This window comes from Macadamia integrifolia, chromosome 5 (assembly GCF_013358625.1).
Source record: "Macadamia integrifolia cultivar HAES 741 chromosome 5, SCU_Mint_v3, whole genome shotgun sequence".
Classification (NCBI taxonomy): domain Eukaryota; kingdom Viridiplantae; phylum Streptophyta; class Magnoliopsida; order Proteales; family Proteaceae; genus Macadamia; species Macadamia integrifolia.
Genome location: NC_056561.1, coordinates 12,842,746 through 12,861,975, shown reverse-complemented (window position 1 = coordinate 12,861,975; position 19,230 = coordinate 12,842,746). Strand labels below are relative to the sequence as shown.

The 19,230-nt window shown below is 45.1% G+C and overlaps 1 protein-coding gene across 2 annotated transcripts in view; it reads right to left on the bottom strand.

The window, feature by feature from the left end:
• Positions 1-19,230, bottom strand: part of LOC122079338 (helicase-like transcription factor CHR28) — a 66,424-nt gene that overhangs the window by 9,678 nt on the left and 37,516 nt on the right. For both annotated transcript variants that reach the window (XM_042645723.1, XM_042645722.1), the window contains exons 9-10: positions 1,848-2,429; positions 666-875 (exon numbers count right to left, since the gene is read on the bottom strand). In XM_042645723.1, coding sequence (XP_042501657.1) covers positions 666-875; positions 1,848-2,429 — 792 coding nt within the window. The remainder of the gene's footprint in view (positions 1-665; positions 876-1,847; positions 2,430-19,230) is intronic.

The window sequence follows — 19,230 nt, the reverse complement described above, 5'->3', positions numbered from 1 at the left end:
CAGCAACCCAAGCGACATTTACTTTTGGAAACTAAAAGATCAATGAGGCAATATTATCCAGTGCAGCATTTGAAGATGCCAATGCAATATCACTTATCAGTATGTGTTTTCCTTCTTGTAATAAGTAACTGATTAAATGGCCGAGTCAATTGAGTAGCCTCAGAAAGGAAATCAGCGCCCCAAGGAACATTCACTTTGGAAGCTAAAAGATCAAAAGAGGAAATTTTATCGTTGGCAGAAATTTTTTCGTTTGAATCAAAGATGCCAACACAATATCACTATAACAGTATGTAAGATGGTTTCTTCTTCTAAAGTAACTAGAAATTTTTATTGCAAGAAAAAAGGATAAGGAAAAAGAACAATACATAAACTACAGCAACAGAAGGATACAGCTTAATCAATTGGGCAGTCACCCGAATTCCCCATTGATTTGGAATCCAAACAGGTTCAAAAATATACAAGCATATATTGAATGATCAAATAGGATCTTTAAGCAAATAAGAATAACAGGCTAAAGCTTCAGGGTTTTTTTTTTTCTCTAAAAGGTTAACGCATTTCAAAGCCTCCTCAAAAACAAAGCTAAACAAGATAGTAGATAATACAAAATCTATGCTGAAAACATAACTGGAACCAAGAAAAAGTTGGGGAAGGGAAATCAAATAAACCTGGAGAGCTAATATCCGATCTTCCACGGTATCTTTCACAGTTATCCGAGAAACAGTTACAGGCCGAGTCTGCCCGATTCTATGTGCTCTATCAACAGCCTGATCTTCAGTTGCTGGATTCCACCAGAGATCCATTAGAATAACATGACAAGCAGCAACCATATTCAGACCAAGATTTCCTGCTTTTAGTGACATCAGCATAACTGTCACCTGTAATAAACAATTCAGAGTTCAGAACCAGATCAGGATAGGTATGTAAGCCCTTCATAGTTATTTCCCAAACAGTGCTGTAACCCTAATATGTGAAACATGCACACTAGCACAGTCAACACAGGAAACAACATGCAGATTGGTGGCAAATATCAGGAAAATATATATAGGAAACCACCTACAATTGCTTAGGAAATGCCTGCTAGCACATTGCTCTCTTGTCCCCATCAGTCTACCTGGGTGTTAACTGTCCTCAATGTTTTGTACACATTTCACAACACACGTTTTGTGTTCCCTTATGGTTTCTGTTTTCCCAGATGATTTCCTGAACCCCATCATCCTCTCCAGCAAGCATTCAAAGGACAGCATGACAATGCCAACTAATGGACTCATAGCACTAGATCAAGCAACCACTTATTAAATGAAGTCATGGTACCACCCCATGGAACTGAATGGGGGTTTTGATTCTCCTTTTATCAAATAAATATAAACTTCATGGAGTCGCACAAATTTCCCATATTACCCACTTCAAAGCTGTGTTTGGTTGCATCCCCACAGGCAGGAGCCGCAGGACAGAAGGTTGAGAAAAAAATTGGACAATTCACAAACTTGGTTGGAGAATGAATGATAAATGAGATCTTCAAACAGTGGAGAAAGTCATCACAAATTTTTTTGCAGACATTGGTTATAAAAAAGGGTGAGTGAAATGAGCGGAGAAATGAGAATGAGGGAGTCAAAAAGTACAAGTAACCTGTAAGGCTGTAATATCTTTTCCTTTTCTCATGACAACAAAACATCATAAAAACTTTGAGAAATATTTTTTCTTCCCCTTCTTTCCATTGTCAAAACAGCCAACCAAAACCCAAGTTTTGAACCCAGAAAAAAAAAAAATATATATATATATATATATAAGAATAATATCAACTATAGCAGTTAAATATTTTCAACACTTTTGTGAGGAAGGAGCCATACCTCTGGATCAGTGCTGAAATCTTTGACAGCCCTGTCTCTTAAAGGAAGGGACATTGTCCCATCAAGCCTTCTATACTTCATACAAGAGTCATTCAATGCAATCTGAAGTAAGTCCAGCATGCTAGTCCATTGGGAGAAAACAATAGCTTTTACAGGTCCTTCTGTTTGAGGGCTTGAATGTACACATTGTCCATCACTAGCATCAGATAAGCAACAGCCTGAGCCTGTGGCCGCAAAAGCTGAAGAAATTGCACCACGACCCTGAGAACTTAACTCTGAACTTGGGTTCTTCAACTTATCAAGAGACTGCAGAATTTCAATAGCAGCTCTAATTTTTGAAGAGCTGTACACATTCTGTGGAGCCACAGATCTCTCAGCAACCCCAAAAGAATTGGTATTACTATCATGCTCATCAAAAATACAACTTCTTAGAGTTGCCCCAGAAAATACAATATCAGAACCTAGTAATTCTCTGCATTCATCTGCAGGACACTGATTGTCATCGCCTGTTAAATATTCAGATACACACTGATAGCAAAAGACATGGCCACACATAGTAACAACAGCATCTTCAGGTGGGTCCTGTAAATAATCAAGTACTAAAAGAATCAGAGAGCAAGCAATATGATCTAATAGCAATTAGCAACTACTTTTTTCATAATGTGAACTATCCAGCAAAATAACTCTAAATACAATAATAAGTTTTGTGAGTCTACTAGAATCAGACAATCAATACAAGCAAAGAAATGGAGTATAAGGGAGAAGAAGAAGAAGAAGATGGAGAGAAGAGAGAAAAACCCGACTGCCAAAGACAACCAGAACCAATAGATTGGCATGCCCTCCTCTCATGTATATAAATAGAATAGAAATCAGTTACAAACTAGAAGCTTCCCTAGTTAGTCCTAGCTGTAGTAGGATTCCAACTAGGAAACAAACATAAAGCAACTAACTAACTAAGCACACGATGGGGATATTCCCCTATCGTGTTATCCATTTCGAGCATGCTCGTGACGAAATTACATGGGACATTTAAAAAATCCCAGGTTTTGACTGGTATCAACCAGTATCGAAACATTTCAACCACATCAACCAAAATTTCCTAGAAATTGACTGGTTCAACCAGGTTGCCTATAAAAAAGACTTGTTTCCCCTCGAAACAAGTCCATTTCGAGCTATATCTCCTGTTGCTGCTGAAAATCTGTATGAGGTTGAGTGCCGATCCTGCACAAGCACAGAAGGCAAAGGCCCGGAGGTGTCTCCGGGATTAGTTCTCCAACGCCCAAGTTAGAGACCGGCAGAACAGTTTTTTTGTTAGAGTAATGGTGTGTGTGTGCCGACTTACCTCTTCTCTCCTTTTAGGTTCCCTCTTATAGGGTTTAGGGTTTAGGGTCTAGGGTTTAGGGAGTCCCCCTCGGATACGCCTTCCCCCTTCCCGAGTCCTACTCGGATACGTCCTATTCCCTTCGTGGGGAATATTCCCTATCCGGGTATCTTCTCCTCACATAGTCTGAAACCTTGCGGCCTCTATCGGTTGGGCGGTATGTGTCCTTCCCTTAGATGCCACGTGTTCTTGCCATAATAGGTGGCCAATTCGGCCATATCAGCAGCCCCCTTACTTCCACTAGGAGGCTCTTTCAGTGGGAGTAACTACTTTCTCCTTCGTGTACCCCTTCGGCCTTCGGTTTCGGCCTTCATCTTGAAACCAAGACCTTTGGTCAGGTCTGCTCGGCCTTGGCTTGAGCCCCCAACCGAGGTTTTTGACCTTCGGTCAGGTCTACTCGGCCTTGGCCTGAGCCCCCAACCGAGGTTTTGACCTTTGGTCAGCTCTGCTCGGCCTGGGCTTGAGCCCCAACCGAGGTTTTGACCTTCGGTCAGTACTGCTCGGCCTTGGCCTGAGCCCCAACCGAGGTTTTGACCTTCGATCAGGTCTGCTCGGTCTTGGCCTGAGCCCCAACAGAGGTTTTGACCTTCGGTCAAGTCTGCTCGGCCTTGGCCTGAGCCCCCAACCGAGGTTTTGACCTTCGGTCAGGACTGCTCGGCCTTGGCCTGAGTCCCAACCAAGGTTTTGAGCTTCAGTCAAGTCTGCTCAGCTTTGGCCTGATCCCCCAACCGAGGTTTCGACCTTCGGTCAGGTTTGCTCAGCCTTGGCCTGAGCTCCCAACCGAGGTTGAGTCCGAGGTGCGGTACTTCGCTCATGTTCTTTGCTCGAGTGTACTTCGGGAATCTCACATAGATGATGTGTACTGCATTTAATGAGGCTGGGAGTCATATCGACACACCTTTGCCTACAAATGTGTCACTTTCTCTCATTGTGTCACCTTCTACTCATTTCTCTGACCCTTCGTCCTTCGTCTTTAACTATCCTCTGATCCTCGGTTCGGCCAGAGTCATTGAGAAGTAAGTTATGTCTAGCTCTTTAGGTAGTAGCTCCTCGTCCTCCGAGGATGCCGTTTCTAGGCATCGGAGCCCCGATCAGGTCCGAGGGATGTCCTCGGACTCGTCCTCCACATCCACTTCTTCGGATGCTTCCTCATCCTCTACCGCCAGTAACATGAGTGGTGGAGGCATTAGGGAGGGGCTTCTTAAGTCCAGGGCCCATGAAAACGAGTCCCTCGAGGTCGAGGCTAGGAATATAGTGTCCACCATAACCGAAGAAGAGCTAGTAGAGCTCCGTGCTTCATACAGTATCCGAGATGAGTTCCTCCTTCAAATACCTCGGCCCGAAGATAGAGCAAGCTACCGAAACCCTGAGGAGCTTTGCTTCTATCAGGATGCTTTTAAGGCCGGGCTTCGACTCCCTCTTCACCCCTTCTTCAGCCAAGTGTTTCGACACTACGGCATCTGCCTAGCCCAGTTGACCCCGAACGGGTGGCGGCAAGTCTTCAGTTTCATTGTCTTCTCTTGGATGGGGAGACCCCTCTCCCTTCCTCTCTTCTTTAACTGTATGTCCCTTGGTTCCAGCAAGGGGGACTAAGGCTGGTACTATTTCTGCCTTAGAAAAGACCTCTAGTTTCTGAACCGATATCCGACCTCAATACATGGTTGGAAGTTGAAATACTTTTTTGTGAGGGCGTCCTAGGGGTTCCCCTTCGGTAATACATGAGACATCCCAGATCTGAAGGACGTGAACTATGCACCTACCCTCTTCGGGACAGATGCAGAGTCACTTTCGATGGCTAAGGACAAGACACTCAGTCGGCCTATCAAGTCCGGTAGCCTCCAATCGGATGCCTTTCTATTCCTGTTTGGGCTTAGCCCATGTGTCCTAGGTCTGCCAGACTATTTTTGCTTCAGATTTTACTTTCTCGTACTGATCTTGACCATCCTTATAGCAGTGCAACTTTCGAGAGCAGAAGCCAGGGCGGCCGTGGCTGAGAGACAGGCCAAGCTGAAGGAAGCCAGGGCCCAACACGCCCAGCAGAGGCAGCAGAGGAAAGGTAAGAGAAGGGGGCTTCAACTTCCGATGCCTTCCCGAAGAAGAAACCCAGAGCCGAGGCCGTCCAGGCGTTAGAGGCCCCTAACTCCGGCACATCCCCTCCCCAGGCCTCCTCCCCCGGTGCTGACTTCCGAAGCCCGAGGGCTAGTCATTCGAGAGCCGAAGTAGGATTCGTCCCTATGTGGTCCATCAAGGAGGGCGAGACACTTTCCATCCGGCTAGTTACCCGAGAGCTCGCGTAGAAGGGGAGCCTCCCAGGAGATGCAATCGAGGCCCAAAGCCAGGGGACCAAGGCCATGGTCACCAGCACCTGCGTGTTCATGGTAGCGGTAATCTTCGGCATTCGGCCTTGAATTTTTCCTTTTCTCGTTACAAAATTTTTTTCTATCTATTGATTTCTTTCAGGCTCAGAACCAGGTGAGCCAGTTGACCATCCGAGCCTAGGCCCTAGCCAGGGACCTCGAGGTGTCCGAGCACGAGAAGTTGGCCCTAGACAAGGAGCGTACCGTCCTTAAGAAAGTAGAGCATCTGGAGGCCGACCTCCTGCGCACCCAACAGGAGTGTGAACGGAAGCTCAAGGAGTTGGAGGCATAGATGGCTGCAAGGCTGTAGGAAGCCGAAGCCCAAGCTGTCGAGGGCTACAAGTCTTCTGATGACTTTCGACAAGTGGTCAAGCGTGCCATCGCGCCCGGTTTTATCATGGGTGCTACCGATGTTCGAGACTGGGTACTTGAACATCACCCCGAGCTATCCTTCAAGGGAAGTGGCCTCATCTTCGAGGAGGACGCCGACGTAGCTCTAGCCGCCACTGAGGTCATAGACGACAAAGACAGCGGTAGTGAGGGAGAGGGGGTCTAGCTATCTCGCGAGGTCCCTCTGACTCCTGGGCGAGGAGACTTCGACAGAGACGTGGCCGACCCTGCTGGGGATGAGACTGCCCCATAGTAGAAGCTCCATGAGGCTCTTTTCTTCTCTTTTTTACTTTGGCCTCAAGGCATCTTTGTAACTTCGGCCTTCAGGCTTTTGCAATTTCGGCCTTTAGGATTTTTTTGTAACTTTGGCCTTCGGGCCTCTTGAATGAATGAAATACCCTCCTTCTTCCTTTAGATTTCCTTGTACTCTTTTTTTTTTTTTTTTTGGCAATCCCGACAATTAATTTTGAGCCCGAAGGGCTATCACAGGTCTTTAGCCCACAGGTAGGGGTATGAAGGCCGAAGCTCTTGTGTAAGTGACTAAGTGGTAGCCAACCTTCACTACAAGGATCGGTCCTGGTGAGTTGCCGGTCCGATAGTGGGAGCATAAAGGTTGAAGCTCCCACGCATCTCTTGAGGGGTGTTTTTCTTCAGCCCCATCCACAGGTGTTTCCCTTATGATCGGAGGATGAAGGGGACCCTGCCCGAGCCCTCGACCGAGGGTGTTCCTTCGGTCGGGTGTGCTCGGCCTTGCCCGAGCTCCCAACCAGTGGGTATTCCTTTGGTTCCTTTGGTCAGGTCTGCTTGGCCTTGGCCTGAGCAGACCAACCGACGGATGTACGTTTCATAACAATTGCCGTAAACCAGCTTATATATTCTGTTATGAAAAATCCTCTGAAAAGTATGATGCGGAGGACTCAATGACTCTAAATTGAAAGTGCTTAAGAATAAAAAAATAACCAAGTAAGATGTGTACACTACTACTACTACTAGGCATGTTATAGCTACTGGTAGAATTTCCTCAAGTTCTTCGAGTTTCATGATCGGGGTACCCTATCTCCCCCCATAGTCTCTAGGTGGTAGGACCCTAGTCGTATTATCCTGGTGACTCTGTAAGGTCCTTCCCAATTTGGAGCCAACTTCCCTTGATGCTTCTGGTCTGATATCTCCGCCCTTCTGAGGACGAGGTCTCCTATTTTGAACTCATTTCTTCGGACTTTAGAGTTGTAATGCCTCGTAATCTTTTGCTAGTGGGCGGTGATTCTTACTTGAGAGGCATCTCAAACTTCATTCAAGAGATCTAAATTAGCTCGAAGCCCTTTATCGTTTTCTTCTTCATTGTAGTACTGAACCTGATGGGTCATGGCTCCTACCTCCACCAGGAGCACAGCTTCGGTGCCGTAAGTTAAAATGAAGGGTGTTTCACCGGTGGCGGACCTTTCAATCATGCGGTAAGCCCAAAGGATGCTGTGTAGCTCTTCTGCCCATAGCCCCTTGGCCTCGTCTAGCCTTTTCTTTATTCCTTGAAGTAAGGTATGATTGGTTACCTCCATCAACCCGTCGGTCGATGGGTAACTGACGGATGTTTTCCTGTGGTTGATGCCAAGGGCTTCACAAAACGAGTCAAAAGTTGGATTAGCGAACCGAGTGCCATTGTCGGTTACCACCACCCGGGGGATCCTGAATCGATAGACCACCACCCTCTCGAAGAAGTTCCTTATATACCTTTTGGATATCGTAGCCAATGCTTCGGCTTCTGCCCACTTCGTGAAGTAGTCTACCGCCACCACAACAAACTTTCTTTGCCTCGTGGCTAAGGGGAACGGGCCCAGAATGTCCGTTCCCCACATGGCAAATGGTATCAGGCTTGACAGGGAGGAAAGCTCTGTAGCATGCCGAGAGGGGATGGGGGCAAACATCTGACACTTAATGCACTTCCTGACGAACTCTTCCGCATCCTTCCTCATGGTCGGCCAGAATAGGCCCTGACTCAGCACTTTGTGGGCTAAGGCCCGAGCTCCCAGATGTTGGCCACATATCCCTTCATGTATAGGCCCGAGCTCCCAGATGTTGTCCACATATCCCTTCGTGTACTTCTCGGAGTGCATACTCGGCGTCGACAAGGTTCAAGCATTTGAGGTAGGGTGTGGTGAACCCTATCTTGTACAGTGTCTCGTCCTTCAGCAGGTAGCATGCTGACCACATTCATACCTTCCTTACCTCGTCCATATCTTTAGGGAGTACTCCTTCCTTCAAGTACCTGATTATGGCATCCATCCATCTGGGGCCATTGTTGCCAACGGGTAACACCTCTTGGGGTCTTTCGGTGCTTGGTTGGGGTAACACTTCAAAATACACCGATCGTCCAAGGTCCGTGAAGTCAGAGGTGAACAGCTGTGACAGTGCGTCTACGCTGGCATTCTCCACCCGCGGCACCTGCCTTATCTCGAATTCCTTGAAGGCTGTTGCTTTCTCTCACATCGTCTTTAAGTACTCGGCCATCCTCTGTTCCTTGGCTTCATAGTCTCCATTCACCTGTCACACCACGAGTTGAGTCACTGTGCACCACTAACTCCTGTACCATCAAAGCCCACGCCAGATTAATTCCGACTATTAGTGCTTTATACTCAGCTTCATTGTTGGAGGCATCGAAATCAAACCGTAGGGTATACTCAATTTTGAATCCTTCGGGGCTGACAAGAATGATCCCTGCGCCGCTTCCTGTGGTGTTGGATGCACCATCTATATACAATGTCCAAGTCCTTTCTGCCCGAGCCTCGAAAAACTCTCGGGGTTCATCTGAGAGCATTGTCTCGGCTGTGAAGTCTACTAGGGCCTGTGGTTTTATCGCAGTTATCGGTTTGTACTGGATATCGAATTCTCCCAGCTCTATGGCCCAGTTTACCAAGTGGCCGGACATATCCGGCCTCTGTAGTATCTTCTTCAAGGGTTGGTCTGTGAGCACGCACACCGTGTGTGATTGAAAATAGGGCCTCAGCTTTCTTGCCGCTATTACCAGGGCGTATGCCACTTTCTCCTTCTTCCTGTATCTTGTCTCAGCATCCAAAATGGTTCGGCTAACGTAATATATTGGCCTCTGTTGTCTTCCTTCTTCCTTTATCAATACCGCGCTTACCGCCACTGGCGATACAGCTAGGTATAACTGCAAGGTATCCCCGGTGTTTGGCTTCATCAGTAGCGGGGGCATCGCCAAGTACTCCTTCAGCTATTCAAAGGACTTCTAGCATTCCTCCGTCCATTCGAACTTTTTGGATCCCTTCAAGGCTTTGAAGAAAGGAAGGCACTTGTTAGCTGACTGAGACATAAAGCATCCTCGGGCGACAACTCTGCCTGTCAGCTCCTGGACTTGCTTCACATTCTGTGGCGACCTCATATCTCGAATGGCCTGTATTTTCATCTGGTTGGCTTCAATCCCCCTCTCCGAAACGATGAAGCCGAGGAACTTTCCCGATGCTACTCCGAATGCACACTTCGTCGGGTTCAACTTTATGCCGTATTCCCTCAGTACTTGGAATGCCTTCTCTAAGTCTCGAATGTGGTGTTCCTCCTTCAGGCTTTTCACAAGCATGTCATCCACATACACCTCCATAGTCTTACCGATCATTCCCTTGAAGATCTTATTCACCAACCTCTAGTAAGTGGCCCCTGCGTTTTTCAGCTCCAAGGGCATTACATCATAGCAGTACAACCCCCCCTCGGTTACGAAGGACGTCTTCGAAACATCGGCCTCACACATCTAGATCTGATTGTACCCCGAGTACGCATCCATGAAGCTCAACGCCTCATGTCCTGAAGTGGCATCGATGAGAAGGTCCATCTTCGGTAGGGGGTAGCTATCCTTTGGGCAGGCCTTGTTTAAATCTGCGAAGTCGATGCAAATCCTCCACTTCCCGTTTGCCTTCGGGACCATAACCACGTTGGATATCCAATTGGGGTATTGGATTTCGCGTATGAACCTGGCCTTTAGCAACTTCTCTATCTCCTCATCTATCTTCTACTGCCTCTCGGGGGCGAAGGTCCTCTTCTTCTGCTGTACTGGTTTCTTGGTCGGGTCGACACTCAGACGATGCTCCATTACCTTTCGGGTTATTCCTGGCATATCCGAGGCTGACCAAGCGAAGACATCAGAGTTGTCTCGGAGGAACGAGATGAGCTTTTCTCGTTGTCTTGGCATTGAGGTCCCAACTTGGAATTGCGAATACTATCCCCTTCTTCGGCATCAACTTGTATCAGCTCTTCCGCTGGTTCCCCCCTCTGATAATTGGTGTCATTGCACAGATCTTCTATTGGCAGCATTTTGCCTGCCTTTTCTTTTCCCCATAAGGTAGTGGCGTAGCACTTTCGGGATGCCTCCTGGTCACCTCGACACTCGCTGACTCCGTTCTTGGTTAGAAACTTCATCGTAAGGTGCGGTGTGGAGACGACGGCCTTTAGGAGGTTTAAGCCGACCCTCCCCAGTATGGCGTTGTACGTCGAAGTGATGTCCAGTACCAGGAAGTTGATTATGACTATTACTTGGTGGTCTCCGGTGCCAACCCATACTGGCAACTCGATCGACCCTTCTACTTTGACCGGGGTGCCCGAGAACCCTTGCAACGGGTGTTCGATCTTTAACTTTTCTCTATCTAGGCCCATCTTCTAGAAAGCTTCTAGGAATAGGATATCAACTGAGTTGCAGTTATCCACCAAGATCCTTTTTACTCTGTAATCGGCTAGGGTCATGGTGACTACTAGGGCGTCGTCATGTGGCATCTGCACCCCTTTTAGATAATCATCCGAAAAGGAGATAACCATCCCCATCTTTGCCTTCTTGTTTGACCATTCGGTCACATGTACGCTTCTCGCATAGGCCTTCGCCTTCTTGGCCGAGACGGAACTTTCTCCGAAAGCCAAGCCTCCACTGATAGTTGTTATAACCCTAGTTGGCTTTTATAATCATCCTGGGGGCGATGGTCAGCCTCCCCGAGTGTTCGGTCCCTTTGTCGTCCTGATTCCCTCTGCGGGCTGGCCCCTTTCTTTCACAGCGGCTTCTACCATCACTTTGGCGGTTGTCCCTGCTGTCATTGCCGTCTTGGGCGTCTTCCTTCTCGCGGTCTACAAATCGGCCCAGATATCCTCTTTGGATCATTCGTTCTATTTCCCCCTTCAGGTGCCAACAATCTTCGGTGTCGTGGCCGTGGTCTCTGTGGAAGTGGCAATATCTATCCATGTTGCGCCGCTCAGGATGCCGTCCCATCTTCCCCGGCCACTTCATGGCTCTAGCATCTAGGGAGTCTTATCTGCATCAGCATGTCCATTCGTTTCCGGTTCAAGGGTGCATACCTTTCAAACTTCTTTAGCGGACTGGGTGCTCAATCACGTCCAGACTTTTGTCTTTTGCCTTCAGAAGGCTTATCATCTCTTGAGGTCCTTTTCCTCCCCGCCTTCCCCTCAGCTTCTTCGTCAGCCTGGAGGGTTTCTCTTATCTGAATGTACTTATCGCACCGAGCCCTTAACTCTGCTAGGTTCCGCGGTGTGTGCTTTGCCAAAGACCTTTTTAGCTCTTTGTCTTTGACGCCTCCCAACAGGGCCGTGAATTCTTCTTTCGGGTCCAGACCTCTGATCGTGATCTTCTCCTGCTGGAAGCGCTTCATGTAACTTCGCAACGACTCTCCCTCCTGCTGTTTAACGTTAGTCAGGTTTAATGTGGTCTTGTGAAGGGGTTGGCTGCTGGAGAATTCCTTCACGAAGAAGTAACTCAAAGCACTGAAGCTGTGATTCAATTTCGTCAGCAAGCGGTTGTACCACAGCCTTGCCGCTCCTCTGAACGTCAAAGGCAAGGCGCGACACATGATGTTTTTTGAGACCCGGTGTAATTGCATCACGACCTTGAATCCTTCAAGATGATCGACGGGGTCCCCCGACCCGTCGTAGGTGTCATACTTAAGCAAATGAAATCCGACTGGGAGCGGTTCCCTCATAACCTCGTCAGCTAAAGCCGTGTCATTAGTGAGGTCCGGATCGCGAGTTCCTATCTGGTTTTCTGCTACCTTCCGGATTTTATCCTTTAGGTCTTGAATCATCTGCTTCAACCCTAGGTCTTCATGTCTCCGACCATCTTCTTGGCGTAGTTCTTCGTGCCTAGCTCCTGTGGCGCGCAGCATCCTTTCTTTGGGTGCGGGGCTTTCCCTTGTTGTTTGGTTCCAAGGATTCCGGCAGGATCTTATTGACCCTGAGCTACTCTGGTTCTCGTCTGGAACTCGCTCTGGCTGGACATGGGAGCCTCATGCTACTCCACTAGTCTTCTGAGAGACGGCCTTGGAGACCTCCTTCATTATCTCGGCCATTCAGTCGTACTTCTCCTAAAGGGCGTCGAACTGCTCCTTAATCACATATTCTTACGCCCTATAAAGGGGTGGGGGATTGCTGTCTGTGTGCACTGAATATCAGGCCAAGCGTTGGTCCCTCGCAGCGCCTTCCCTATTGTTTCCTCGTTCCTTGCCGATGTCCGCTGAGGGGGGGAGAGGTTCTAAAGGCTCTCCCTCGCTCATATTCACGCTCGACACTGCTCTTATTTTCTTACGATTGTAGGTTTTCCCCACCATTATTTTGTCATTCCCACAGACGGCGCTAATCTGTTGCTGCCGAAAATCTGTATAAGGCTGAGCGTCGATCCTGCACAAGCACAGAAGGCAGAGGCTCGGAGGTGTCTCCGGGATTAGTCCTCCAACGCCCAAGTTAGAGACCAACAGAATAGTTTTTTTGTTAGAGTAATGGTGTGTGTGTGCCAACTTACCTCTTCTCTCCTTTTGGGTTCCCTCTTATAGGGTTTAGGGTCTAGGGTTTAGGGAGTCCCCCTCGGATACGCCTTCTCCCTTCCCGAGTCCTACTCGGATACGACCTATTCCCCTCATGGGGAATATTCCCTATCCGGGTATCTTCTCCTCACGTAGTTTGAAACCTTGCGGCCTCTATCAATTGGGCGGTACGTGTCATTCCCTTGGATGCCACATGTTCTTGCCATACTGGGTGGCCAATTCGACCGTATCATCTCCCAACTTTCAACTCTTTCACTTGGGAAACTGTGGACTGAAGACAAAACATTCAAATTTCTTCCTAAATCAGAGATCTACCTAAGTCCTAAGGAAGAGTGCTTTACGCAACAAGGTAAACCCCATTTTCCCCAAAATTCATTTTTTTTGTACAATGTACTTGTATACATAGTAGAATGCTTTTTCAAATTTTTATATGTTAGTTACAATGACCCGATCTACACAGCCATAGTGACGTTTTTTTATGTTAAATTATCTTTTTATTTAAAAAATACACTTTCCTACAACATATATGTGAAAAAATAGGGCAAATATTTAATGTTTAATTTTCAATTTAATATACGTTGGACAAAGTTGGCCGATTTTCGGCCAGACTATGGCTGCGTTTGATAGTCATTCAGTTCCAGAAACGACGTTTTGTGTCAAAAAAATAATTTTCGATTACTGTATCAAAATGCCGTTTCAAAACAAAAAAAAAAGATGGTGTTTGGTGAACTTGTTTCAGAAACGATTACCCTAGTTGTACACTTTTTTGGTATTTGGAGCGAAATCGAAACGACGGAACAAGGTTTCGTCGTTCCATCATTTTGCGTTTCTAGTGTTTTTTTTTTTTCCCAAAAAACACCAAATTGACACCAAACGCCTTATTCCATTTTTTTTATTCTCATAGAATGGACGACTACCAAATGTAGCCTATGTCAATTTTTTTTCTCAAAAATTAGTTAAATATTTGCTTAAATGTCTACAAAATTGAAAATAAGTACGAAAAATACTTGAAAATGGCTCTTCTGCTCAGAATGAAATGTTCCAAATGTTTCTGGAAATTCCTGCTCCTATTGGACCATTTGTATCTATATGCATCAGGATCCCGATTCATGGATCTCTCGGTTCGAGAAATAAAAATATCATGCTTAAGGGAAATTTATAATAATCTTTAGTTGTTTTTAGGAGCCATATTTGATGTGTGGATGACAATCGCAAGATTGCATAATGGTAGACATAGGTGGGGACATTGCATGGCTTCATGAGATACCTCTTACAGCTGATAAAAGGAAATCCGAATGCAATTATTGTCATAAGAAAATTAAGGGAGGTGGGGCCACAAGACTAAAGTGGCATCTAGTTAGTGGGGACAGAAGTGTGTTGGGCTGCCATAATGTTTCAAATGAAATAAGGAGGAATATGTTAGAGCATCGAAGAGGAGGGAAGTAGAATAGGGCAGTTGATGCGGATCCAGGTTCCAAAGACTGAAATCGGATCGCTTAGGGCCCACAAGGATGACAAAATATCTCAATTTAAAGGTTGAGTGGCAATCTTGTAATTTCAGAAAACACTCAAGCACTTAAAAGAGAGGAAAATAAATAATAGGGTCAAACTGGAATAGAAAAGTGGAAGGTGAGGGGTATTCTGGAATTAGAAATAGAGATAGGGACTATAGAAGATAATAGAAGAAGAGAGAGGCACTTTACGAAATAAGGGAAAAATTAAGAAAACTCACTTTAAGAGGTTGCCTTCAACCTTACGACATCCAACACGGGCGGTAGAACCAGGAAACGAAAGTAGCAAACTCCTTTAATACTTCTCGGTGGGGTCTGATGTTCCAGGAATAGACTCACCACAGCCTGCTCTTTCAAAACACTAGGTTCAACTTGGAGTAATCTGCAACAAGGGAGATCGAAGGACTTGAACCAGATCTGGACATTTCACACGCAGGAAGGAAATTTCCTGCGGTTGCTTCAGCAGGCCTTGGATGGCCCTCCAATTCTGGCGAAGGGCCCCCCTAGTGGTCCTTAAGAAACCCTCCAAAGGGCTTGAGTTTTGGCTGACTGGTTGGAGAGTTCTGACCAAAGTCGATTGTAGCTCAAACCCTGATAATGGTGATCGATCTTGGGACCTGTGGCTGCACTTCAACCTGAACCTGGTGGCTGGTCTTGGATCTTCAATCACTCTTCCACGCACTCTTAAATCACTCTCTCACAAAGGCTAAACAGAAAAGAGAAAGTTGTAACAGATCGATGGGGAAGGGAGAAGAATATAGAAGAGATAAAGAGAGAAGAGGAAGTTCAGAAATCAAAGAAGGAGACCACCCATGACAGCCATCGTTTCCAACCTAAACATATTTTCTCAAATTCATTCAATTCTTCATAAAAAACTGAACTCTTCACTAGAGTATTACATGGCTATATAAGAAAATTCAAAGAATAAAATTGGTAGCTAATTAAAAAGAGAAACTAACCTATATAGAAACTGAAATAAAATCTCATTCAAATAAAAATCTGCCAAACTAATTCTAAGTCTAAAAAATGAAAGTAAATAAGGAACCAAATCAAAGATATAGCTTCTAAACCCATCGCCCAACTGCATCAGCAATCAAGGAAGAATTCGATGAAGCATGTTTAGAGAGGTTGTCAGAGTTAGGGGAGCAAGATTATAACAATGATGAACCTGACTTGGATGATGCACAAAAAGCAGCAAAGGTGGAAGAAATGAGGAGGGTAAAGGCAGCGAGCAAAACCCAGCTTAGGATTGATGAGGATAGATTTGTGCAAAGGGTTAGGGGAGCTAATTCAAAACGATAGGCTACAGAAGACCGTGAGCCACAGAAGAAGAGGAGGAGGTTGTGACATAAAGAGCCTGAGATTCTATTAAGGAGGTCCTAGAGTGTGAGTGTCCATGCCCCACCCCCTCCCCCACCACCAGCTCGTAACCGTAATTTTGAGGTCCTTCAGGTTGATCCTGCACTATTCCGAAAACATGACTCAACATGATTAAGGCTCACAGGTGGATCAATGTACAGGAGGCAATGGGGATGACTTTCTCCAAGTGGGCTTCTACCATAGCATACCATTCAATGCCACCACAGGAACGTACTACTAGAACATGTTGGAAAAGATAGGTAGGGTTAGGCCAGGTGTGAAGGAGCCCAGCCCAATGCATATGAGATGTATAATGTTTACTTACAGAAGAAGAAGCAGGAGTTGGTGGATTATATTGAGGAGTTGAAGCCCATGTGGGAGTATTGAACCCACTAAACGGTCGATCATCAATTTCATGGTAAATTGTGAAGGAAGAAATGTGTTCCTCAAGTCAGTTGATGCATCTAACAAAAAGAAGTGGTAAAGGATATTGGGGTACAAAATGTGGTACAGGTTGTCACTAACAATGGGAGTAATTTCAAAAAGACGGGGTGGGGGGGGAAACTAATGAACAACCTAGGTATCATCTATTTTGGACTCCCTGCCCATTGCATTAATCTCATGTTGAAAGACATGGGAAATTTGAAGATTGTAAAAAATATTGTTGATAAACCAAGACAAGTGACAACCTTTTTCTACAACCATGGATTTGCTCTACAAAAGTTGAGGAGTAAATGTGGTGGTGACTTGGTGAGGCAAGAAATTACACGTTTCGCAACAAAGTATATCATGTTGAAGAGCTTTACTGAAGAAGTCTGGACTTAGGTCAATGTTTGCTTCAAAGGATTGGTTTAATTGGGAGGGGACTAATTCTCAAGGAGGGAAAATGGCTTAGGCCACAATTGCCAATAAAAAATTATGGGATGACCTCATTAAGGTGGTAAGGATATTAGACTCGATCGTCAGTGTCTTGAGAATGATAGAAAGAGGAAACCCACCTTACAAATCATATTGGAAGCTATAGCAATGATGAAGATGGGGGTCAAGGCAGTGTACAAAAGGGTACAAGGAAGTTCATTTCTATAATCAAAGACCATTGGGAGAGGCAGCTCATGCATCCTCTATATAGGACTGGTGAGTTTTACTCTAGTCACCTTACATAAACTTAGAAATTTTGACATTTAGTTGCTTATTCACTTATTTGTATTCTTTATTTTCACCATACTATCTAAATCCAAAGTCTTAATACAAGCATAGGCTTGCATTGAGAACTGATCTCATAGATGCAGTTCGCACAGTGGTGGAGAAGCTTGAGGAAAATCCAACGGCTTAGAATATTATCAAAAGAAATGTGAGAGCAATAGTTAATACATTATGCAATTATTAACTTAGGATCTTGATGCTAAGTTGCTAACATTGGTACAAAACACTTAAATGAATACAAATGAAACATGAAAGCCTTCAAGGATAATACTGGGAGTTTTGGCCAGGCAGCGAATGTTGTAGGTCAAGAAGGCACTGTTGCTGGTTGGTTCAATGACTTTAGTCTTTTCATTCATATTTAGATATGTACCATCACCTAAGGACATGCTTTTATGCTTTTATGCAGCTGAATGGTGGGTGAAATATGGAAGAGACTCACCCAACATGTCCAAAGTAGCAATTAAAATGCTTTCCCAAACATGTTTCGCTATTGGGTACAAGCGCAATTGGAGTACGTTCAACCTCATACACTCCAACAAACGGAAGCGATAATAATATGAGATTAAAAGAAGAGCACATAAGCCTCGGCATGGAGAATGATAATGGCAAAATCGAGCTATGCCGATATCTTCCAAATGGATGAAGATGAGGAAGATCCCCTTTATGAGTGGGCTAGAGATCAAGGTGAGCCACTTTTACATGAGCCTAGGGATTGGCCTAGCAATCATATTGCTTCACAAATGGAAGTTAACATCAATGACTATATACCGGAAGCAGGCAAAGCTCACTCACAGACACCCCGTCCATTTGAGCCCTAGCCTGGTACTAGAAAATATGAAGAAGAGCAGTGGTCACCTTCATCGTCTTCCACTCGAACACCTGACCCGACCCAAGGGCATAATGATGATGGTGGTGGCGATGATGGTGATGGTGGGTATGATGACAGTGATAGATTAGCTGCCTTGCACAAAGACAAGATGCATCGGGACCTAGTGCCACAACCAAAGCCAGTAAGATTCACAAGGGAGACTGAGTTCACCCATGCCATGCAAGATGGTAATGACGATACACGACAATAAAAAGGCTACACTTGAGGACCACGCCCACAGTTCAAACTTGATGAGGAGGCAACTGGGATGGGCATAGGTATGGATATATCGAGCTTTTTTGGCATAATAGAAGCCATGAGTTGGGAGAGAGTAGAGGATCTGAGCATTGGCGTGCACTAGAATTCATGGACTCGAGTGCTAGTTCAGTATATCAGGATGATAGTGGCTTTGAGAGTGTTGTATCAGCATCGTATTATGGGTATCCACCATATAGTGTTATGCCAGTGGACCATCCTTCGAGAGCACAGGTTCATTTAGATATGATGGTGGGTATGGAGGATCTTCTACTTCATTTAGACAAAAAAGTGGTTCAGGTGATGGTCATCTTTTGCCAATAGGATCTCCAGGTATCCATCCCAACCATATGTGCCACATCCATATCCTTTCAGTATGAGTGAGCCATTCTCTAGGTTGGAATACCTGGCAGATGTTGATGACGAGTCTTTAGATGGGTGGTGATGGACTTCCAATAAAATTAGGCCTAAAACATGCCATGAGACTCATGTGTTGCATTCAGAGCTGTTTACGACATCTACAGTGGTATGCAGCTTGTGGATTTGAACCGCCTAGACACTTCGCCTGGAATTGAGTGATGAGAGATATATCCTTATCATGCAATTTTATCATTTGTTTTGCAAATCTACAATATGTTTTCTTTGTTTCAATCATGTATTTCCATTTCTAATATGTAACTTATATATGTTACGTATATAAATTGATAGGAAACACTTTTTTACACACATTTAAAAAAAAAAAAAGCTAAAAAAGCTTTATATAACATGTATTATGTATAAATACTAAATGGAGAGTATCGCACTGAGAATCCAAGGTTTATAGTTGTTTATGGGTGTAAACTCCTTGTTCCCAACCTTGATTTCTACTTTTGTTAGAGAGAAAAATGGTTAGCAGCAACTTTGGAACAAAAACCCCTCTCAAAAAATTGTGTTTTGCTGAGAAATGGTCCATCTTGGCCATTATATGACGGTAGAGCACCGTATCAGTATGTACCACGTACTCATTTATATCGAAACGTACATTTCACCTCAATTTTTAATTTTCCATAGAGTATCGGTATGTATCGTACGATACATATCGATACAAAAGGATTTTAAATTTCAATGTAGCATATCGGTAGTATCATATTGGTAAGGGCCACATACCGATACTTTAAACCATGGTCATGAAACTAATTCATGGAATAGGTTAGAAATGTCAAAAATAGGACGTACACAAAAATCAGACAAAAGAAAAACAC